The sequence below is a fragment of the Rhinopithecus bieti genome, unplaced genomic scaffold (assembly GCF_001698545.2).
Source record: "Rhinopithecus bieti isolate Rb0 unplaced genomic scaffold, ASM169854v2 scaffold_13621, whole genome shotgun sequence".
Taxonomy (NCBI): Eukaryota; Metazoa; Chordata; class Mammalia; order Primates; family Cercopithecidae; genus Rhinopithecus; species Rhinopithecus bieti.
In genome coordinates, this window is record NW_016807522.1 from 402407 (window position 1) to 425918 (window position 23512).

Below are 23512 nucleotides of genomic sequence, written 5' to 3' on the forward strand. Positions count from 1 at the left end.
CCCAATGACACAGAGATCCGCAGTCCTCTCTCCATCTTTAATGGGGCCCCAGGTGGGCTTGGGGCACGGGTGTCCTTAAATACAGCCCCCATGGGCAAGGCAGCGGGGGCGGGGCGGGGCCGGGCCTGCCGGGGCGGGGCGGGGCGGGGCGGGGCGGGGCCTCAGCTGCATTTGCAGGAGCGCACGATCATGTTGGACAGCTGCTCCACCTTGGGCTTGCGGCCCACGTAGTACACGATGGGCAGCGGCTCCAGCGCCTGCGGCACGCAGCACGGCGCCGCCGAGGCGCCCGGGTTATGCTGGTTGTACAGGGCCAGGACCTGCGGGCGGCGGGCGGGGTCAGGGCTCAGGGTTCGCGGAGGGAGGAAGATGGCCCTCCACTGCCCCATCCCCCACCCCCTACCGCGCCAGCCTTTCCCACTTCCAGCCTCTCCCACTTCGTCTCTCCCCGCATCCCTGTCCCCCTCTTCCCATCTCCAATTCAGTCTCTCTTATCTTCTAACATCCTATCTTATTCTGTCTCTCCCCACCTGTCTGATTTTCTTTTTGTTTTGAGACTGGGTCTCGCTCTGCCACCCAGGCTGGAGTATAGGGGCGCGATCAAGGCTCGCTACGGCCTCAACCTCCTGAGCTTAAGTCATCCTCCCGCCTCAGCCTCCGGAGTAGCTCGAATCACAGGCAAGCGCCACCACTCCTGGCTTTTTTTTTTTTTTTTTTGGTAGAAATGGGCTCTCACTCAGCCGCCCGGGCTACTTTCGAACTCCTGGGCTCAAGCCATCCTTCTGCTTCAGCGTCCCAGAGTGCTGGTATTATCAGCGTGAGCCGCCGCGCCCGCCTGATTTTCTTTCTGTCTCTACCCTTCCTCGTCTTCGCCTCTTGCCTTGTTGTATATCTGTCTTTGTCTCTCCTTCCCTAACTCTGTGTTTGTATCTGCCTCTCTCATTTTGTCTCTCCATTTCTCTCTGCCTTTTTCCTTCCATCTCCCTGTCTGTCTTCCCCCTTGACCCCCACCCCTCTGTTACTTCAGTTCTGTGGACCTTCATATCTCATCTCCCTCTGCCCCCTGCTCAGAGCCCTTCTCTGGCTTCCTGCCTCTCTCCCATCTCTTTATCCATTCCCTTTCCCACCCCATCCCTCTCTTTCTCCCCATCCTGCCAACTCACCTCTCTGACTTTACTTCTCTTTCTCTCTCCTCTTTCTCTGTCCTGGCTACCCCCAAGCACACCTCCTAGCCCGGTGGGCCAGACGTACCTTGCTGTACTGGGTGTCCAGGCTCCAAATGTAGGGGCAGGGCCCCAGGCAGAAGTTGGCGTGGTAGCCCTTGGGCTCGTGGATCCACTTCCAGCCGAGGTCCTTGCGGAAGTCAATATACAGCTGCCGCACGCAGCAGTTCTTCTCCGTGGAGCTGCAGGCAGGAGAGACGCGTCAGGGGTAGGGAGGGGCTACCACCACAGGAGCTGTGTGCCCCTCCTCCCCAGGTGTGTGTCACCCTAAGTTGCCCCCCCCCCCGCCCTATCTCCATCTGGGTCTCCCTTGCACCCCGTGTTAATAACAACACAAATAGTCATGATAATCACTAACACAGATTAAGCACTTCCTCCAGTCAAGCACTGTGCTAAGAGCGATGTAATAATCTCATGCAATGCTTAAGACAAGCCTGTAAGAAGCCAGATGACCATCCCCCGGGGGACTAAATAAATCATGGCATGCTCACACCCTGGAACATACAAAATAACACGGCTCCATGTAAACCGATCTGCTCTATTTGTGCAACAAATGTTTATTGAACTACTACTGTGTGCTGGGCTGGGATCTACTGGGGGCTGAGGACAAATGAAACAGATAGAAATAGGCTAGGCATGGTGGCTCACACCTTTAATCCCAGCACTTTGGGAGGATGAGGTGGGAGGATCGCTGGAGTCCACGAGTTGGAGGTTGCAGTGAACTGGGATCACACCACTGCATGCCAGTCTGGACAACAAGGAGCAACACCCTGTCTCTAAAAAATTTTTTTTCAATTTTTTAAAAAGAGACAGAAATCTCTACCCTCCAGGGTCATGCTATGAATTATCATGTCATTCCTCTGCTCTGAACCTGGCTCCACCTCACGGCAAATGCCCAAGTCCTCACCGTGAGCCACAAGGTGCTAGCAAATCTGGCTGATCTCAACTCCCTCTCTCACGCCTACTCTACTCCAGCCACACTGGCATCCTGTCTGTTCCTCAGACAGTCTTATCTCAGGGCTCCTGCATCTGCTATTCCCTCTGTCTGTCTTGCTAGTCCCACAGATACCCACTCCAGCTTGTTCCTTCACTTCATTTCTTCTTTTTTTTTTTCAAGACAGAATCTCACTCTGTCTCCCAGGCTGGAGTGCAGTGGCATGATCTCGGCTCACTGCAACCTCCGCCTCCCAGGTTCAAGCGATTCTCCTGCCTCAGCCTCCCGAGTAGCTGGGATTATAGGCGTGTGCCACCACGCCTGGCTAATTTTTTGTGTGTTTTTAGTAGAGACAGGGTTTCACCATGTTGGCCAGGCTGGTCTCGAACTCCTGACCTCGTGATCCGCCCACCTCGGCCTCCCAAAGTGCTGGGATTACAGACCTGAGTCACCGCATCTGGCCCATTTATTCTTTTTAATTTGTTATTCTTTTTAGAGACACGGTCTCACTATGTTGCTCAGGCTGGTGTCGAACTCGGGCTCATGCGATCTGCACGCCTTGGCCTCCCAAAGTGTTGGGATTACTGGCATGAGCCACCGCACCTGGCCCCTTCACTTAATTTAAACCTTAGCTCAAATGTCCTTCACTCAAGGATCCTTAACTCCTAAAGCAGTGCCTGGAATGCAGTAGGTACTCAGTAAATAGCAGTTACATGACTGAACATCACCTCCTCGGAGATACCTCTCTGAGCCATCCTTTCCAAAATATCCAAGTGACTGTTAGTTCCATTTAGTGCAATACAGTATTGCAGTTATGCAAGAAAATATAAAAATGCATGCATTTGAAATGGGGCAAAATCTTAATCACCGATGACGCTGGATGAGAGTTTACAGGCGTTCATTATCTTCATTGCTTTTGTATACATTTGAAATTTTCCATAATAAAGCAATTTAAATCAAAATAGGAAAAATAATAGTTCCCAATATCTATTACTCTCTGTCTGCCTTCTTCTGATGTATTTTACTTCTTAGAACTGTCAAAGAGGCCAGGCACAGTGGCTCATGCCTGTAATCCCAGCACTTTGGGAGGCCAAGGCGGGTGGATCACCTGAGGTCAGGAGATTGAGAACAGCCTGACCAACATGGCGAAACCCTGTCTCTACTAAAAATACAAAAATTAGTTGGGCGTGGCAGTGCTTGTCTGTAATCCCAGCTACTCAGGAGGCTGAGGCACAAGAATCGCTTGATCCCAAGAAGCAGAGGTTGCAGTGAGCCAAGATCACACCACTGCACTCCACCCACGGCAACAGGGTGAGACTCTGTCTCGAAAACAAAAGAAAAAAGAAAAGAAAAGAGAAAATAAAAGAAAAGGTTGACAGTGCCTTTTTTTTTTTTTGAGACAGAGTCTCGCTCGGTCACCCAGGTTGGAGTGCAGTGGCGCGATACTGGCTCACTGCAACCTCCGCTCATAGATTGGTGGGGCCGGCCAGGCACGGTGGCTTACACCTATCATCCCGGCACTTTGGGAGGCTAGGGCAGGCGGACTTGAGGACCCTGTCTCTACTAAAAATTCAAAAATTAGCTGGACGTGGTGGCGGGCACCTGTAATCCCAGCTACTCGGGAGGCTGAGGTAGCAGAATCGCTTGAACCCAACTTCAAGTGGCATCAGATAACCTGGAGGCAAGATAAAGCCTTTCCAAGAGCCACAGAAGCCTGAGAAGGAAGTCAAGAAACTGAGATCCCTGTGAACTCAGCATGTACCACCCAGTTTGGTTGGACCTCAGTTTCCTCATCTGTTCAGAGGTAGGTGCTACCAGATCAAATACGGTGTTAACCTGAGGGCCAAGGGACCATCATGGGCAGGCTTGAGGAGGGTCCTGAGTGCCTGAGATCATATGCACATGCGTGTATGTGTGCATGTATTTCTGGGGAAAAGGTTTCTGGTTTTCACTTTCTCACAGGAGGTTCTGAACTCACAAAAGGGGAAGAACTAGTGTCCAGAATCATCTTTTTTTTTTTTTTTTGAGATGGAGTTTCACTCCTGTTGCCCAGGCTGGAGTGCAATGGTGTGATCTTGGCTCACTGCAACCTCCGCCTCCTGGGTTCAAGCAATTCTCCTGCCTCAGCCTCTCAAGTACCTGGGATTACAGGCATGCGCCACCATGCCCAGCTAATTTTTTGTATTTTTAGTAGAGGCTGGGTTTCACCATGTTGGCCAGGCTGGTCTCGAACTCTTGACTTCAGGTGATCCACCCACCTCGGCCTCCCAAAGTGCTGGCATTACAGGCATAAGCCACTGCGCCCGGCTCAGAATCATCTTTAATGCCTAGTTTAACCCTAGCTGGGGTTCTGAGGTCCTAGGATTTGAACAGTCTGTGATACTGTTATCCAAGTCAGCAGCTCTCCACATGGGCTCCCAGGACCAGCGGCAGCATCACCTGGGAACTGTGGGAAATGCAGATTCTCAGGCGGCACCCCAGGCCACTGAAATCAGAAACTGTGTGTGGGACTGGGAACAACAGTCTGTGTTGAACAAGCCCTCTAGGTGATCCTCTGACTTATTTTCTCAGGACGCATTCGGGGCCTACCCTGCACTGGGCCTTGGGATACCCACAGCCCTTGCCCTTGCCAAGCCTCTTCCGTCCAGTCTCACAAGACCTAGGCTGGGTGCAGTGACCCATGCCTGTAATCTCAGCACTTTGGGAGGCCAAGACCGGTGAATCGCTTGAGCCCAAGGAGTTTTAAGACCAGCCTGGGGAGCATAATGAGCCCTGTCTCTACAAAATGTTTTTTAAATAAAAGACCCAACAGAGACTGTTGAGTCAAAGATCTACTTAGGGCCCCAGGGGAGGCCTAGAGGCCTCTCATTCACCTTGGATGTTGGAGAAAGGGGTTAGGAAGGAGGTAGTGTTCGAGCTGCCTTAAGAATAAATTTTCCTATGAAAGTTTTTTTTTTTTTTTTTGAGATGGAGTCTTGGTCTGTTGCCCAGGCTGGAGTGCAGTGGTACAATCTTGGCTCACTGCAACCTCCACATCCCAGGTTCAAGCAATTCTCCTGGCTCAGCCTCCCAAGTAGCTGGGATTACAGGCACGCACCACCATGCCCAGCTACTTTTTTGTATTTTTAGTAGAGACCGGGTTTCACCATGTTGGCCAGGCTGGTCTCGAACTCCTGACCTCATGTGATCCACCCACCTCAGCCTTCCAAACTGCTGAGATTACAGGTGTAAGCCACCACGCCCGGCTGGAAAGTTTCAAATGCACACAAAAGCAGCTTCAACATTGGTCAACTCATGGCCAATTTCCATTGCATCTCTACCCCTATCCACTCTCTCTCTTTTTTTTTTTTTTTTTTTTTTTTGAGACAGGATCTCACTCTGTCACCCAGGCTGGAGTGCAGTGGTGCAATCACAGCTCACTGTAGCCTCCACTTCCTGGGGTTCAAGCCAACCTCCCACATCAGTATCCTGAGTAGCTGGGACTACAGGTACACACCACCAGGCCCATCATATAGAGATATATATATATTTTTTTGGGGAGATGGGGTTTCACCATGTTGCCCAAGCTGGTCTCCAACTCTTAGGCTCAAACAGTCCTCCTGCCTTGGCCTCCCAAAGTGGTGGGATTATAGCTGTGAGCCACTGCACCCAGCCGACATTGGTTTATCTCAAAGCACATGCAATCCACCAATGTTGCTTCATCCATAAATATTTCAAATGTATCTGTAATTAAGATTACTTTAAAACACAGTCACAATACCATGTAAGAAAATTAACAATTCATTGATATCATCAAATGTCTAGATAGAGTTCATGTTTACCCAACTGTCTCATAAATACCTATTTTTTTAAAAGCCTGTATAAATAAAGATTCAAGTAAGGTCTACACATTGCAATTGGTTGATATCTCTTTTAGGAACTTTTTTTTTTTAATTTATTTTTGAGAGGAGTCTCACTCTGTCACCCAGGATGGAGTGAAGCGGTGTAATCTCGGCTCACTGCAACCTCTGCCTCCCAGGTTCAAGTGATTCTCCTGCCTCAGCCTCCCAAGTAGCTGAGACTACAGGCGCCTGCCACCATACCTGGCTACTTTTTGTATTTTTATTTATTTTATTTATTTATTTAGTTAGTTAGTTAGTTAGTTTTTGAGACAGAGCCTCGCTCTTGTTGCCCAGGCTGGAGTGCAGGGCCTTGATCTCAGCTCACGTCAACCTCTGCCTCCTGTGTTCAAGCGATTTTCCTGCCTCAGCCTTCCGAGTAGCTGGAATTACAGTTCCCCGCCACCACACCCAGCTCATTTTTGTATTTTTAGTAGAGACGAGGTTTCACCACGTTGGCCAGACTGGTCTTGAACTCCTGACCTCAGGTGATCTATCCACCTTGGCCTCCCAAAGTGCTGGGATTACAGGTGTGAGCCACCACACCCGGCCTAATTTTTGTATATTTAGTACAGACAGGGTTTCACCATGTTGGCCAGGCTGGTCTCCAACTCCTGACCTCAAGTGATCCACCTGCCTCAGCCTCCCAAAGTGCTGGGATTACGGCCATGAGTCTCCATGCCTGGCCTCTCTTAGAACTTTTTTCAAAATCTACAGAATCATCTCTCTCTCTCTATGTATATATATTCAGGGTCAACTATATATAGACTGACCCTTGGACAACATGGGTCCAATTACAAAACTCACCACTTACAGGTGAATTATTCTTCCACCTCTGCCACCCGTGAGATAGCAAGACCAACACCTCTTCTTCCTCGTCCTCAGCCTGCTCAATGTGAAGACCTTTATAAGCCACTTCCACTCAATGAATGGAAAATACACTTCCTCCTCCTTATGATTTTCTTAAGAACATTTTCTTTTCTCTCTTATTTTATTTAAAAAATACAGGCATAGGCCGAGAGCAGTGGCTCAAGCCTGTAATGCCAGAACTTTGGGAGGCCAAGGCTAATGAATCACCTGGGAAGTTGGAGACCAGCCTGGCCAACATGGTGAAACCCTGTCTCTACTAAAAATACAAAAATTACCTAGGTGTGGTGGCATGCACCTGAAATCCCAGCTACCTGGGAGACTGAGGCAGGAGAATTGCTTGAACCTGGGAGGCGGAGGTTGCAGTGAGCCGAGATCGCACCACTGCACTCCAACCTAAGCAACTAGACTCTGTCTAAAAAAAAAAAAAACAAAGAATACGGCCAGGCGCGGTGGCTCACTCTGCAATCCCAGCACTTTGGGAGGCCGAGGCGGGTAGATCACTTGAGGTCAGGAGTTCCAGAGCAGCCTGGCCAACATGGTAAAACCCCACCTCTACTAAAAATACAAAAGTTAGCCGGGCGTGGTGGCAGGTACCTGTAATCCCAGCTACTCAGGAGACTGAGGCAGGAGAACTGCTTGAACCCCTGGGAGGTAGAGGTTACAGTGAGCCGAGATTGTGCCATGACACTCTGGCCTGAGTGACAACAGCAAAACTCCGTCTCAAAAAAAAAAAAGGTATAGGACATAATACATAAAATATGCAAAATATGTATTATTCAGCTGGGCGCAGTGGTTCATGCCTGTAATCCTAGCACTTTAGGAGGCTGTGGCAGGCGGATTGCCTGGGCTCAGGCGTTCGAGAACAGCCTGGGCAACACGGTGAAACCCCGTCTCTACTAAAATACAAAAAATTATCNAGTTAGCCGGGCGTGGTGGCAGGTACCTGTAATCCCAGCTACTCAGGAGACTGAGGCAGGAGAACTGCTTGAACCCCTGGGAGGTAGAGGTTACAGTGAGCCGAGATTGTGCCATGACACTCTGGCCTGAGTGACAACAGCAAAACTCCGTCTCAAAAAAAAAAAAGGTATAGGACATAATACATAAAATATGCAAAATATGTATTATTCAGCTGGGCGCAGTGGTTCATGCCTGTAATCCTAGCACTTTAGGAGGCTGTGGCAGGCGGATTGCCTGGGCTCAGGCGTTCGAGAACAGCCTGGGCAACACGGTGAAACCCCGTCTCTACTAAAATACAAAAAATTATCCGGGCGTGGCAGCAGTCACCTGTGGTCCCAGCTACTTAGGAGGTTGAAGCAAGAGAATCACTTAAACCCGGGAGGCAGAAGTTGCAGTGAGCCAAGATGGCACCACTGCACTCCAGCCTGAATGACAGAGTGAGACTCCATCTCCAAAAATTTAAAAAAAGAGTATTAATCAACTGTTTATGTTATGGATAAAGCAGAATTCCGGTCCACAGTAGGCTATTAGTAGTTAAGTTTTTGAGGAGTCGAAAGCTGAATTTTGGCCAGGCACAGTGGCTCACGCCTGTAAGCCCAGCACTTTGGGAGGCCGAGGCGGGTGGATCACAAGGTCAGGGGATCGAGACCATCCTGGCTAACACGGTGAAACCCCGTCTCTACTAAAAATACAAAAAATTAGCCAGGCATGGTGGCGGGCGCCTGTAGTCCCAGCTACTCAGAGGCTGAGGCAGGAGAATGGCGTGAACGCGGGAGGCAGAGCTTGCAGTGAGCCAAGATCATGCCACTGCACTCCAGCCTTGGAGACAAAGCCAGACTCCGTCTCAAAAAAAAAAAAGAAAGTTGAATTTTGGCTGCATGGGGGGTCAGCACCCCAAACCCCTATTGTTCCAGGGTCACTGTGTGTGTGCGTGTGTGTGCGCGCGCACGCTTTCCCCTTCTTTGCATTGTATTTGATGAAGAAACTGGGTCAGGTTTCTCACAGTCTGAGTTTTGCTGACCATTTCCTCTGTTCCTGTCTTTCTAGAAAACTGTTAGGATCTACAGTCCTGATCAGATTCAGGTTTGATTTTGATTTTTTTTTTTTTTTTTTTTTTGTGGGACAGGGTCCTGCTCTGTCCTGAAGTGCAGTGGCGTGATCCTGGCTCACTGCAATCACAGCCTCCTGGGCTCAAGCACTCCTGCCTCAGCCTCCCAAGTAGCTGGGACTACAGGCACACACCACCCAGCCCAGCTAGTTTTTTGTATTTCTTGTAGAGAGACAGGGTTTACCATGTTGCACAGGCTGGTCTTGAACTCCTCAGCTCAAGCGATCTGCCTGCCTTGCCCTCCCAAAGTGCTGGACTTACAGGCATGAGCCACTGCACCCGGCCTTCAGTTTTGATTTTTCGGCAAGAATTCCCAGGCGACATTGGGTTCCTCCCTACAGAGGCTCACATGGCTGGCTGTCTCCCTTTGTAATGTCAGCTGCTGTTGGCACTCAAGACCTCAATTTGTGGCGGGGCACAGTGGTTCATGCCTGTAATCGCAGCACTTTGGGAGGCCGAGGTGGGCGGATCACGAGGTCAGGAGTTCGAGACAGCCTGACCAACGTGGTGAAACCCAGTCTCTACTGAAAAAAAACAGAAATTAGCCGGGTGTGGTGGCACGTGCCTGTAATCCCAGCTACTCAGGAGGCTGAGGCAGGAGAATCGCTTGAACGTGGGAGGCAGAGGTTGCAGTGAGCCGAGATCATACCACCGCACTCCAGCCTGGGCAACAGAGTGTGACTCCGTCTCAAAAAAGACCTCAGTTTGTTCATTCACAGAGTTGCTGGGCTGATGGCACTAAGATCTGGTGGTGAAGGAGTCTGGAAGCAGGGCTGATTTTCTGGCAGGGAAACAGCAGGTAACAAAGCCCAGAGACACCACCAAAATATTTTAAGTAGGGGAGGAATAAAGTCAGATGATCACTCTAAATTTACAACATACTAACTCTCCATTTCAACTTTCTAGGAATCCAACATTTCAGCTTTCTTAGATTGCAGTATTAGCATTCCAGCATCTTATGATTCTAACATTCTGACAGCATCTTCAACTCTCTAGGATTCATACTTTTCAACCTTTGAGGATCTTGATATTCCTGAATTCCAGTATGCCAATATTGTATCCCAACTTTCCAAAGTTCCGAGCCATCACTCAAGAGGTTCAAGCTGCCACTTTTTTTCTTTTTTTTTTTTTTTTTTTGAGATAGAGTCTCGCACTGTTGCCCAGGCTGGAGTGCAGTGGTGTGATCTTGGTTCACTGCAACCTTTGCCCCCCAGGTTCCAGGGATTATCCTGCCCCAGCCTGGGTATCTGCAGAGCCATAATCCCAGCTGAGTAGCTGGGATTACAGGTGCTCGCCACCACACCCCGCTAATTTTTGTATTTTTAATAGAGATGAGGTTTCACCATGTTGACCAGGTTGGTCTTGAACTCCTGACCTCAGGTGATGCACCCACCTCAACCTCCCAAAGTGCTGGGATTATAGGCATGAGCCACCGCGCCCAGCCTGCTGCCACTTTCTATTAATAAAATCCCAGCATGCTAATATTCTAACATTCCAACATTGAGTTCCAGCATGCTGGGATACCAATATTCTGCTTTCTCCAATTCCAACATTTGTGGATGTGAATGTTTCAAAACAGAATTCTACCACTGTGAGCCCAATATTCCAGGACTCCAACCTGCCAACACTGGTATCCACAATCGGCCAGTGGTGCAGGAATTCCACATGGGCCATCTTCTCATTCTGAATTCCCAAATTCTAGGATCCCAATATTTCAGCTTTCCTTGAGTCCAGCATTCTCCATTTCCGTAATTAACACCAAATTCTAGCATTCTAGAACTTCAACCTGCCAACAGTTTAGGGATTCACGATGGTGATCTTCCAACTTTGAATTCCAACAATCTCAGGGTTCAACTTTCTAACATTCTGTGATTCCAACACTCCAGTAAAAAAGCAAGGCCGGGCGCGGTGGCTCACGCCTGTAATCCCAGCACTTCGGGAGGCTGAGGCAGGCGGATCACAAGGTCAGGAGATCAAGACCATCCTGGCTAACATGGTGAAACCCTGTCTCTACTAAAGATACAAAAAATTAGCTGGGCGTGGTGGCACATGCCTGTAGTCCTAGCTACTCAGGAGGCTGAGACAGAAGAATCGGGTTCGGCAAAGGTTGCAGTGAGCCAAGATTGCGCCACTGTACTCCAGCCCAGGTGACAGAGCAAGACTCTGTCTCAAAAAAAAAAAAAAGCAACCTGATCCCAACATTACAAGACTTCCAGTTCTTTTTCTTTTTTTGGGGGGTTGGGGGGTTTTTTGTTTTTTGTAGCTGGGATTATAGGCGCCAACTTCCACACCTGGCTAATTTTTGGATTTTTAGTAGAGACGGGGGTTTCACCATGTTGGCCAGGCTGGTCTCGAACTCCTGACCTCAGGTGATCCACCTGCCTCGGCCTCCCAAAGTGCTGGGATTACAGGCATGAGCCACCGCACCCGGCACAAGACTCTCAGTTCTTACACCCAGACCTCATCCCCTGAGCCCTCCAAGCTAAAGGAGACAGACGCCCAGCCCAAGCATGGCACCAGCCAGGTGTCCAACCTGGAGCATCTGGTCAGCAGATGGCAGTCATGCCCGCAGCCTGGAAGGTCTCCATCCAAGGATACAAGGCTCACCTGAAGCAGTAGTTGGTGTCCAGGGCTCGGCGGTGCCGGGAGCTTTGCAGATGTTGGGCCCTCTCCAGCGGGGTGGCCATGAGAAGCAGGAAAGGCCGGTTCATGCCATGAATGGTGGCCAGGTCACCTCGGCGGCCGGTAGTGAACCCTGCTTTGGTGTGGGAGTCAGGGGATAGGGGACATACACACACACTCTCAGAGGGATAGATAAGTGGGGCGTGGGGCAGATGGGGACACACACACGCACACACGTCACAGCTGGGCATGGCCAGGGAAGCAAGCCTCACCGTTGATGTCCACTTGCAGTGTGTTATCTTTGCTGTCACAGGAGCAGTGGGCGCTAAGGCGAAAGCCCTCAATTTCCCCTGTAGGAGTGGGGAGAGGGAAGCCAGTCTGAGAGTGCAGCTCACCCAGCCCCTGGAGGAAGAGGAAGGAAGGAGCAAAGCCCAGGGGGTTCCTTCCTGCCTCCCCCACCCACCCCACTTTGCCATCTCGCTGCAGCTCTTCTTTTTTTTTGAGACAAGGTCTTGCAGCCTCAATCTCCCAGACCAAAGCAATCCTCCCATCTCAGCCTCCTGAGTAGCTGGGACCACAGGCGCGTGTTACCATGCATGGCTAATTTTTTTTTTGAGATTGAGTCTGGCTGTGTTGCCCAGGCTGGAGTGCAGTGGCGTGATATCAGCTCACTGCAACCTTCGCCTCCCAGGTTTAAGCGATTCTCCTGCCTCAGCCTCCCAAGTAGCTGGAATAACAAGCATGCACCACCACACCCAGCTAACTTTTTGTATTTTTAGTAGAGATGGGGTTTCACCATGTTGGCCAGGCTGGTCTTGAACTCCTGACCTCAGGTGATCCACTGGCCTCAGCCTCCCAAAGTGCTGGGATTACAGGCATGAGCCACTGCACCCAGCCTACACGGCTACTTTTTAAATTTTCTGTAGAGACAGAGGTCTCGCTATGTTGCTCAGGCTGGGCTCAAGCAATCCTCCCGCCTTGGCCTCCCAAAGTGCCAGGATTACAGACATGAGCCACTGCACCCGGCCAGCATCAATCTCTTGAATGAATGAGTGAATGGTATTTTCTAAGCTCCTATGATGTGCCGAAGCCTGTGCTGTGTGCTTGGGACTCAGCATTGACCAAGACAGTTGAAATCCTTCTAGGCCTTTGTCGAACAGCCCAAGACATGCCTCTCGGTGCCCACCTGCTCCCTAATCCCTATTTTTTGTTTCTCATTTCTTTTTTTTGAGACGGAGTTTTGCTCTTGTTGCCTAGCCTGGAGCACAATGGTGCGATCTTGGCTCACTGCAATCTCCGCCTCCTGGGTTCAAGCAATTCTCCTGCCTCAGCCTCCCGAGTAGCTGGGATTACAGGCATGCGCCATCACGCCCAGTTAATGTTGTATTTTTAGTAGAGATGGGGTTTCTCCATGTTGGTCAGGCTGGTCTTGAACTCCCAACCTCCGGTGATCCACTCACCTTGGCCTCTCAAAGTGCTGGGATTGCTGGCGTGAGCCACCGTGCTTGGCCCACTAATCCTTATTTTTTCTTTCTTTTTTTTTCTTTTTGAGACGGAGTATTGCTTTGTCGCCCAGGCTGGTGTGCAGTGGTGCGATATTGGCTTACTGCAAGCTCCGCCTCCTGGGTTCACACCATTCTGCCTCAGCCTCCCAAGTAGCTGGGACTATAGGCACCTACCACCATGCCCGGCTAATTTTTTCTTTTTTTGGATTTTTAGTAGAGACGGGGCTTCACCTTGTCAGCCAGGATGATTTCGATATCCTGACCTTGTGATCCACCCTCCTTGGCCTCCCAAAGTGCTGGGATTACAGGCGTGAGTCACCACGCCCCCTAATCCCTATTTTTTCATGTGGCCAAACTACTATTTATCCTGTGAGTCTCCACACAATCACCTTCACCCAGCAAGCCCTCCTAGGCTCCCCAGATGGGTCTGGGTGCCTTCTGGGCTCCCAACAGCGCTTAGGGCATCCCCCATCCTGCATGCCTCTCTGTCCCAGCCCTGTCCTCTCTGCCCATGCCTCCCCGTCCCATCCTCAATCATTCTAGGTCATTCCTGCCTGGTGGGGCAAGATCTCTTCGGTGTCCAGAAGTGACTGTGGGCCCCATGAGGGCAGAACTGAGGGCTGTCTTGGTTATCACTATGTTCCCCACACCACCCAGCACAGGGCCAGACACACAGCAGGAACCTGTGGGCAATGATTGAATAAAAGCATAAATGAGAGGGAGGTGAGGGAGAGAGATATGGGCACCATGGCCCCTGCCAGGAACTGGACAGAGACAATCATCTCCAGGACAGATCAAATGAGTTAGGCTCTCTTGCCTCTGGGCCTTTGCACAGACTGTTCCCCTTGCCTGGAACACTTTTTTTTCTTTTTTTGAGATGGGATCTCACTCTTTCATGTAGGCTGGATTGCAGTACTGTGATTATGGCTCACTGCAGCCTCGACCTCCCAGGTGCAGGTGATTCTCCCACCTCAGTCTCCCAAGCAGCTGGGACTACAGGCATGCACCAGCATGCATGGCTAATTTTTATATTTTTTTTGTAGACACCGGGTTTTGCCATGTTACCCAGGCTGCTCTCAAACTCCTGAGCTCCAGCGATCCATCCTCCTTGGTCTTCCAAAGTGCTGGGATTATAGGTGTAAGCCACCGTGCCCAGCCCCAGAATACTCTTACACCTCTCCTTTTCCTGACCATACTACTCATCCCTTCAACATCAGCTATGGTGCCCCTCCTCCAGGAAGCCCTCCCTGATTCTGGGCTGGGTCAGGTACCTCCTTTGGGCTCCCCGTCCCGGTCCCACCCACTCTGGGTCATCACTGCCTTACAGGTCTGTTCCCCAGCTACCCACCCAATGAACTATATGAGCTCTATGAGGGCAAGGATGGGGCTGTTTTGGTCATTGCTCTGTCCTTAGCCTCACCCATCACAGGGCAGGGCAGAGAGGTGCTCAGGAAACAGATTAGCCAATCACTCGGGTTTCCATGCCACAGAGGGGAGCCAGGTCTCAGTACTTTCACACCAGTATGGGGCAGAGAGGGATCCTAGGCAAAGTGACCCCAAGACAAACAATGGGGTGCACCCCATTGAGAAACAGGGGTGGGACACACAAGTGATCCTCACCTCCGCGGCTCAACCACTGCCGCACAACTCCGGTGACATCAAAAGACAACCACTCCGGCGAGTCGCTGGGCGCCAGCAGCTGGTTGCTGAGGTATCGCCAGGAATTGTTGCTGTATTTCTAGAGGATGATGAAGTTGGGAGACAGACAGTGGGTATATGCTGCCACGCCCCCTCATATACTAACTCAACCCTTCACCCCATCTGCTTCCAGAAAGTTCCCACGCACTACCTCCTCAGACAGCCACGCTGTGTGGTCCTGTGGCACCCATCCTCCCCCACAGCATCCGTGAGAGGAAGGGTGGAGAAAAAGCCCAGGCTGCGGTCAAGGCACCTTCACACAGCTCAGTCGAAGGTGTTTTCCTGCCTTCTCCGGCCTGTTTCCTCATTGGTGAAATGCTAAGCCCCACTCAGCGTGGACAGTCCACAGTGCTAAAATTCCACTGCTAACATTCTGGGCCGGGCACAGTGGCTCACACCTGTAATCCCAGCACTTTGGGAGCCCAAGGCGGGTGGATCACTTGAGGTCAGGAGTTCAAGACCAGCCTGGCCAACATGGTGAAACCCCATCTCTACTAAAAATACAAAAATTAGCCAGGCATGGTGGTGTGCGCCTATAGTCCCCACTATTTGGGAGGCTGAGGCAGGAGAATTGCTTGAGCCTGGAAGACAGAGATTGTAGTGAGCCAAGATCCCACCACTGCACTTCAGCCTGGGTAGCAGGATGAGACTTCGTCTCAAAATAATAATAATATATACATAAATAACAAATACAATAAAATTCTGCTGCAAACATTCTGGGGTTTGCTGAGCATGCAGTTCTGCAAATTTGACACCCTGAATTCTAAGTCAGTAACTCAGAAGGTCATTTTGTGATTCAAATGTTTGATAATATCCCAAGATTTCCACATTTAATGAGCCTAAGAAGCTTTAGAAGACTAATGTTCTATAAACCCAAGAGTCTGCCAAGCTGCACCTAGATGCTGGAGGCACCCAACATCTGTGTAGTATAATTTTCTGGGCTGGGCGCAGTGGCTCACGCCTGTAATCCCAGCACTTTGGGAGGCCGAGGCAGGCAGATCACCCGAGGTCAGAAGTTCAAGACCACACTGACCAATATGGAGAAACCCCGTCTCTACTAAAAATACAGAATTAGCTGGGCGTGGTGGCGCATGCCTGTAATCCCAGCTACTCGGGAAGCTGAGGCAGGAGAATTGCTTGAACCCGGGAGGCAGAGGTTGCAGTGAGCTGAGATCGTGCCATTGCACTCCAGCCTGGGCAACAGCAGCAAAACTCCATCACAAAAAAAAAAGAAGAAGAATTTTCTGGGGCTGGATAGACCACTCCAGGGCCTGCTGAATTCCCCAAACTCCAAGAGGCCAAGCTAACATAGGACAAAGTTCTCTCACTATGAAAGTCTGAAATCTACCATCCTATGAGTTTAACATTCCCTCTGATGTGGATTCTAGCTCATAGAAACTGCTAGAGCCTCCAGCCCTTCCAGATGCCCCAGTCCTCTTGGAAGCTCCCTATCTTCTACAGCAGTGCTGTCCTAAAGAACTTTCTGGAAATGTTCTTTATCTGCAACATCCAAAATAGTGGCTGCTAACCACATGTGACTATAGAGCACTAGAAATACAACCAGAGAGAATGAGGATTTGTTTTTCATTTTTATTTTTTGAGACAAGAGTCTTGCTCTGTTGCCCAGGCTGGAATGCATGGTATGATCTCCACTCACTGCAGTCTCCACCTTCCAGGGTCAAGCGATTCTCCCGCCTCAGCCTCCTGAGGAGCTGGGATTACAGGGGCCCGCCACCACACCTGGCTAATTTTTGTATTTTTAGTAGAGATGGAGTTTCGCCATGTTGGCCAGGCTGGTCTTGAACTCTTGACCTCAAGTGATCCACCCACCTTGGCCTCCCAAAGTGCTGGGATTACAGGCATAAGCCACCACACCTGGCCTATATATATATTTTTTGAGACAGGGTCTCATCCATCACCCAGCCTGGAATGCAGTGGTGCAATCACAGTTCACTATAGCCTCACCTCCTGGGCTCATTCAATCCTCCCACCTCAGACTACTGAGTAGCTGGGACTAGAGGCACGCATCACCATTAACAGGCTAATTTTAGTATTTTTTGTAGAGACCAAGTTTCAAAATGTTTCCCAGACTGGTCTCGGACTCCTGGGCTCAAGCAATCTGCCTGCCTCAGCTCCCCAAAGTGCTGGGAGTAGAGATGTGAGCCACTATGCCTGGCCCTAAATTTTTAATTTAATTTTAAATAATTTAAATTTTAATCAACTTAAATGTGACTAGTGGCTGTCCCATTGGACAGAATGATTCTACAGACCCCAACCTTTTCAGAGATCCCAACTTTCAAGAATCCTGTGTGCTTAAAGAGTCCAACTCCTAAGATTCCAGCCTTCTAAGTGTTTAACGTCCTAGGATGCAAAGAGTCTGAACGTTTAAAAGCGCTCTAGATTCCGGGTGCGGAGGCTCACGCCTGTAATCCCAGCACTCTGGGAGCCTCAGGTAGGAGAATCACTTGAGGGCAGGGGTTCGAGACAAGCCTGGCCAAAATGATAAAACTTCGTCTCTACTAACAATACAAAAATTAGCCCAGTGTGTTGGTACATGCCTGTAATCCCAGCTACTCAGGTGGCTGAGGCAGAATCACTTGAAGCCAGGAGGCAGAGGCTGCAGTGAGCCGAGATCAAGTCATTGTACTCCAGCCTGGGCGACAGAGCAAGACTCCATCTCAAAAAAAAAGAGGCAAGGTGCAGTGGCTCACGCCTGTAATCTGAGCACTTTGGGAGACCGAGGCGGGTGGATCACGAGGTCAGGAGTTCAAGACCATCCTGGCCAACATGGTAGAACCTCATCTCTACTAAAAATACAAAAATTAGCTGGGTGTGGTGGTGCACGCCTATAATCCCAGCTGCTTGGGAGGCTGAGGCAGGAGAATCACTCGAACACAGGAGGCGGAGATTGCAGTGAGCTGAGGTCGTACCACTGCACTCCAGCTTGGCAACAGAGTGAGACTGTCTCAAAAAAGAAAAAGAAAAAAAGAGTCCTAGGACTGTATGGTTTGTATTCCTCTATTCTTCAGGGACCATCTAGGTGGACCTTGTAGCCAGCCCACCCACAGCCGCCCTGCTGGTCACAGCTCACCCTCTCCAGCCCATGCCCTGACCCTCCTTCTGGTTCATGTCCTCACCTGGTACAGCTCCACATGCTGCTCCACTTTTAACTTGAGCCTCAGCAGACGCAGCTCTGCCCGGGAGAGCAACACAGGTTCAGGTACTGCTTCTCGGAGCTCTGATGTGTTGAAGAACATATATATGCTGTGTGTGCTCTGCTTGAACTTGTCATAGATTTCTAGCAGGGAGAAATGAAGGAAGGCGATCAGGGGTTTGGCAGAGGTGAGGGGAGCTGGTGCTCCCAAGTCTAGGAGTTTTGGAGCTGACAACTCTGGGGTGGAGTCAGTCTCTGATACCTTTTATTTATTTATTTATTCTTTATTTTATTTTATTTTTTTGAGATGGAGTCTCGCTGTGTCACCCAGGCTTGGAGTGCAGTGGCGCAATCTCTGCTCATTGTAACCTCTGCCTCTCCGGTTCAAGCAATTCTCCTGCCTCAGCCTCCCAAGCAGCTGGGACTAAAGGCGCATGCCACCACGCCCAGCTAATTTTTGTATTTTTGGTAGAGATAGGATTTCACCATGTTGGCCAAGATGGTCTCGATCTCCTGACCTGGTGATCCACCCGCCTCGGCCTCCCGAAGTGCTGGGATTACAGCCACCGCACCCAGCCCTGACTGATACTTTTTAGCTGTGTGACCTTGAGGAAGTGGTTTCTCCCCCTGGGGGTTTGTTTCCTCCTCTGTAAAATGGGTCCTAACCACACTCCTCTCTCATGTAGCATCATCTGTCAAGTCGACTAAGGCCGGCACTAAGGGGAACCACTCTGTTTGCTCTGGCCTTCCTTGCCCCAAATGCAAAGAGCCCCTAAAATGCAGAGTAAGGATCAAGGGCACAGGCTTTGGACTCAGACAGTGCCTCTGCTCCCTCTCTGCTGTCTGACCATGGGCAGTTAATACCCTCTTTCTGAATGTCAGTTTCCTGTTATTCTTTGAAAACCAGCAATAACATTAAGCTCCCTGCACTCCCACCCAGACTCTCCTAATTGAAGCGCTGTGTAATCTTGGGCAAATGAATTCCTCTCTCTGAGCCAGGTGCTCATCTGTAAGGCAAGACAGAGCGACTCTAGAATCCATTCCAGGATTATAGTGGGAAATTAGATGACCCAGGTCAAGCCATGTGGCACCAATTCTGTATACACTGGTCACTCAGTCATGTATACATTTAAGAGCACTGGCTGGGCACGGAGGCTCACACCTATAATCCCAGCACTTTAGGAAGCCAAGGTGGATGGATTACCTGAGGTCGGGAGTTCGAGACCAGCCTGGCCAATATGATGAAGCCCTATTTCTACTAAAAATACAAAAATTAGCCAGGCGTGGTGGCAGGCACCTGTAATCCCAGCTACCTGGGAGGTTGAGGCATGAGAATCACTTGAACCTGAGAGGCAGAGGTTATAGTGTGCCGAGATTGAGTCACTGTACTCCAGCCTGGGTGCCAGAGTAAGACTGTCTCAAAAAAAGCAACAACAATAAAAAAAAAAACCCACAAACAGCGCTATTTACCAAATGCTATTTAAAGCACTTTACAAAGATGAAGACATTTAACCTCACAACCTTATACTATTATTATACCCATTTAATAGATGGAGAAACTGAGGCACCAAGATTAAGTAATTTGCCCCAAGGTCACATAGCTGCAGACTGGGATTCAAACTCAAGCTGTCTAGTTCCAGAGACTGTGCTTTTTCTTTTTTTTTCACCCAAGAGACAGGGTCTCACTCTGTCCTCCAGAGTGAAGTGCAATAGTACAACCATGGCTCACTGCAGGCTGGAACTCCTGGGCTCAAGGGATCCTCCCACCTCAGCCTCCCAATATGTTGAGATCACAGGCATGAGCCACCACACCCACCCAGCTAGAGACTGTGCTCTTATCCCCTAAGTGATTTTTCTACTTCTTTTTATTATTAGTTTTCCACCCTTAACTCCCTTCCCCAGCTGGTTAGGGAAAGTGAAGTTCATTCTGGGTAGGAATCGCTGTAGTGGGGACAAAAGGAATTAAGGTGTTCTCTTTTCTTTTTTGAGACGGCGTCTCTGTTGCCCAGGCTGGAGTGCAGTGGCACAATCTCTGCTCACAGCAACCTCCGCTTCCCAGGTTCAAGTGATTCTCCTGTCTCAGACTCCCAAGTAGCTGGGATTACAGGCGCCGCCCGCCACCCCGCCCAGCTAATTTTTGTATTTTTAGTAGAGACGGGGTTTCGCCATGTTGGCCAGGCTGGTCTCGAACTCCTGACCTCAGGTAATCCACCCGCCTTGGCCTCTCAAAGTGCTGGGCTTACAGGCATGAGCCACCGCACCCAGCCAAGTTATTTTCTAGTTTAGGAAAAGTTTGGGGTTGGGGATGAGGGAATAGGCCATGAACTCCTGGACCAACTGGGGCAACTGCTTCCAGCCTCCTATAGTGGGGGTGTGAAAAGAGACTGGTGAGAAAGGCAGAGGAAACCGCTTCCTAGGGCCCCCTTAGATCTTCCTCCTCTTCCCCAGTCTCCCTCCCCACCCAGCCCCAAAAACCCCTATTCTTGGCCCAGAGGTTACTCAGCAAACCCCACAGGAAAGGCAGAGCCTTGGCTGGGGAAGACAGATAGGGAGGAAGAGAAAGAGGAGGGAAAGGAAGGGTTGGAGGGTGCTGCAAAGAGGGAGAGGCAGTCTGATGCTAGAGACAGAGAGGAGGCCAGAGGACCGTGGAGGAGAAAAATAGAAAGGGAGAGAAAATAGTCGGAGAGACAAAAACCAGGAGACCCATGCGTGGACAGAGAGACTAACGGAGACGAAAAGAAAGAGGCAGATGGGGACACGCGTGCGAGAAGAGACACATGTGCATTTGTTGGGGAGAAGAGGATTGTAGGTGTCAGTGTTAAAGGAGCCTCTACAACGAAGGTGAAGCACAGAAGATAAGGCAAGGCTGAGACTTGGGTGCAGTGTGCGCGTCATTGGGCTGGAGCCGTAAACTGGCGCAAGAATGGGTCGGCGACCCGCAAGCCCACACCGCCCAAAAGTCAGTGAAACCTAAGGGATCTTCCCCAAGGCTCTGAACCACGCGGGACGCCTGGGTCCTCGCATGGATGGACGGGGCCGGCTCAGTGGGAGCCCCGCCCGTAGCTGGGGTGAGGAGGGCGGGAGGCGTCGCAGCCAGGAGGGCGGGGACCAGACCTGCCCCGTCTCGCCCCGGGCTCCGCGCGCGCGATCCCCGCCCCCGCCGGGGGCATGGGAAGGAAAGGGAAGGGAGGAGAGTGAGGCGGCCGGACGCTGGGGTTTCCCCAGCCACCTCGAGAAGAACTGGGGCTTTGGGGTCCAGACTGCCAGCGTTTAGCGCAGCGGGGTCCTCCTGACCCTTGGTGGAAGCGCAGGCTCCTCCCCCCGCGCGTGGCACCCACGTGGGGCTTTCTCACTCCTCCCAGCTTGGTTTTCTCACCTCGGTCTTGTAGAGTCACTCCCCACCCAGCACTTCCCCTGCGGCTGGACTCCGCTCAGCCCATTCCCCTGCATCCTGCGGCGAGTGGCGGGGGGGCGCTCAATGCTCGCGGCATGGATGGCGCTGGGTATCTCTCCTCCGCCCCGCTCACACCACCTTTCCCACGCTTGTCTCCCCTCTCGGTAAAGCTCTTCCCATGACCCAGGATTCTAGGTCTTCTAGAAGCTCAATTCCTCCTCTGGGCTCCCCACTCTGTCCCTCACATCCCTGTGTGAAACACCGAGGACACCTCTGCATCCCGGGCGCACTCCTGGGTCTCCGCTCCTCTCCCGCTTGCCTCCTCCTTCCAATAACCTCCCGTCCCTTTCTCCCCACATGTATCACACCCACTTCTGTTTCTCTTTCTACGACTCTCCCTCACCCCCGCATCCCGCGTGTTCCTCGCAGCCTCTGGAAGTGGGTCCGCTCTCACTTTCCTCGCACCCCCTAGGGTTGCCTTCATCTAGCTTTTCTGTCCTTGAATCTTTCCACCTCAGGACCCCCAAGCTCTGGGTCAACTTGCCCCAGTGCCTCTCCTTTCCCAAATGCTGAGGTCTTCGCTTCTCCCACACCGGGCTCCCCTCTCCCCCCACTCCTACCCCACGACCCCCTCCCCAATTCAACGCGTCCTGGAGGAGGGAGCCTTCTACCCTCCCCTATTGCTTCTATCCCTCTAGGGGCTACCCCACGACCCCGAATGTTTCTGTCGCCCTCTAGAAGCAGTCCACTTCGCTATCTCCTCTTCTCCAACACCAGATACCTGGGGGGTAGGGGGCTCAGTGCCATCCTCTTTCGGACACCCCCCTCCCACCATCCCACGTTCCCTTTGCCCCGGGGGGTCCTCTTCCTCCAGCCAGTTTCCTCTGCCAGTCACTTCGTACCCGTGGCCCCGGCACTCCGGCGCCCCCTGGGGGCCCCCCTCCCGGCTCCCCTGCCCCTCCGAGCTCACCGTTGTGGGTTTCCACCATTAGCACGCGGGTGACCTCCTTGGCGTAGTAGTCGGCCTCCGGTTCGGGCTCCGGCTCCGCACTCTCCCCGGCCACCCGGTCGCGGGTGCTGTTGTACAGGGCGAGCACGGCCTCGGGCAGCGGGCCGGGCGGCACCTCCCCCTGGCTTGGGGGGCTGGCGAGCCGCAGCTTGGACAGGATCTGGCCGCGGATGGCCTCGATGCGCTTCCGCTTCACCAGCTCCATGTCGATAGTCTTGCAGGTGGATAGTCCCGCGGCCGGCCGGCCAGGCGTCAGCACCAGTAGCCACAGCAGCGGTAGCAGCAGCGGCAGCAGCCGCAGCCCGGAGGGCGGCATGGGGGAGGCGGCGCCCCCCGGCACTGCCGAGAGCGCGAACAGGGCTAGTTTGGTGGGGAGGCCCCGCCCCTGCAGGGGCTGGGGGTCTCCCGGGAAAAGGTAGGAGGGCCTCGAGGGAAAGTTGAGGTCCTCAGGGAGAAGGGCGCAGTGGTGGAGGGGAGGCTTGGACCGGGGGTGTCTCAGTATCCCACGGAAATAACCTAGATGGGCGAGATCTGATACCAGAAGGTGGGTGGTCTTGAATAGGGGATCTGTGGCAGGTCGGAGAGAGATCCGTCTCCTGGAGGAGAAAGGGTCTAGGATGCGCGGGGGCTCAGGAGACAGGCCGGGGATGAAGGCGGCGTGCAGGGGGTGCGCCCGAGGTCTGGGGAAAAGTATTTGCGGGAGGCCGGGTCGGCGACTCCCGAGGGCTGGTCCGGAATGGGGGCGCCTGAGGGACGCCGTGTAGGGGGCAGGGAGGGAGCAAGCGTCCCCGGCGGCAAAGGGAGACGGTCTGGGGTCCCCAAGTCCTGCCTCCTCGCGGGGCAGCGTCGCGCCAAGAAGTCCCCGCGACTCCGGCTCCCAGCGGCAACGGAAAAGTCTCAAAAGTTTTTTTCCTCTTCTCCCGACCAGCTCGTCCCTCCTCCCGCTCCTCCTCCCCCTCCTCCCCGCAGTGGCGGGGGCGGCGGCGGCTCGTCTCAGACTCTGGGGCCTCAGGCTGCTCCTTGGCGACTCCTTCCTCCGCTCCGGGCCGAGGCCGGCCCCGCGGGCGGCTCAGAGCCGGGGGGGTGCCCCGGACGGGGCGTCCCCCCTGCCCCCGGCCGGGGCCCTCGCTGTCTGGCTGATCCGCGGAGGGAGGTGGGAG

At 52.0% G+C, this 23512-nt stretch overlaps 1 protein-coding gene across 2 annotated transcripts; it reads right to left on the reverse strand.

Moving 5' to 3' along the window:
- Positions 1 to 18: 18 nt before the first annotated feature.
- Positions 19 to 23236, reverse strand: TGFB1 (transforming growth factor beta 1). 2 transcript variants are annotated; one of them, XM_017882703.1, is made up of 7 exons: positions 22314 to 23236; positions 17933 to 18093; positions 14718 to 14835; positions 11865 to 11942; positions 11578 to 11725; positions 1252 to 1405; positions 19 to 320 (listed from the first exon to the last, which is right to left on the reverse strand). In XM_017882703.1, the coding sequence occupies exons 1-7, from the start codon at positions 22666 to 22668 to the stop codon at positions 162 to 164; spliced, it is 1173 nt and encodes a 390-aa protein (XP_017738192.1). In that variant the 5' UTR covers positions 22669 to 23236; the 3' UTR covers positions 19 to 161. The 2 variants fall into 2 exon arrangements, with proteins under 2 accessions (XP_017738192.1, XP_017738193.1); XM_017882704.1 differs by having other exon boundaries at positions 11578 to 11728; positions 22314 to 22861.
- Positions 23237 to 23512: the final 276 nt, after the last annotated feature.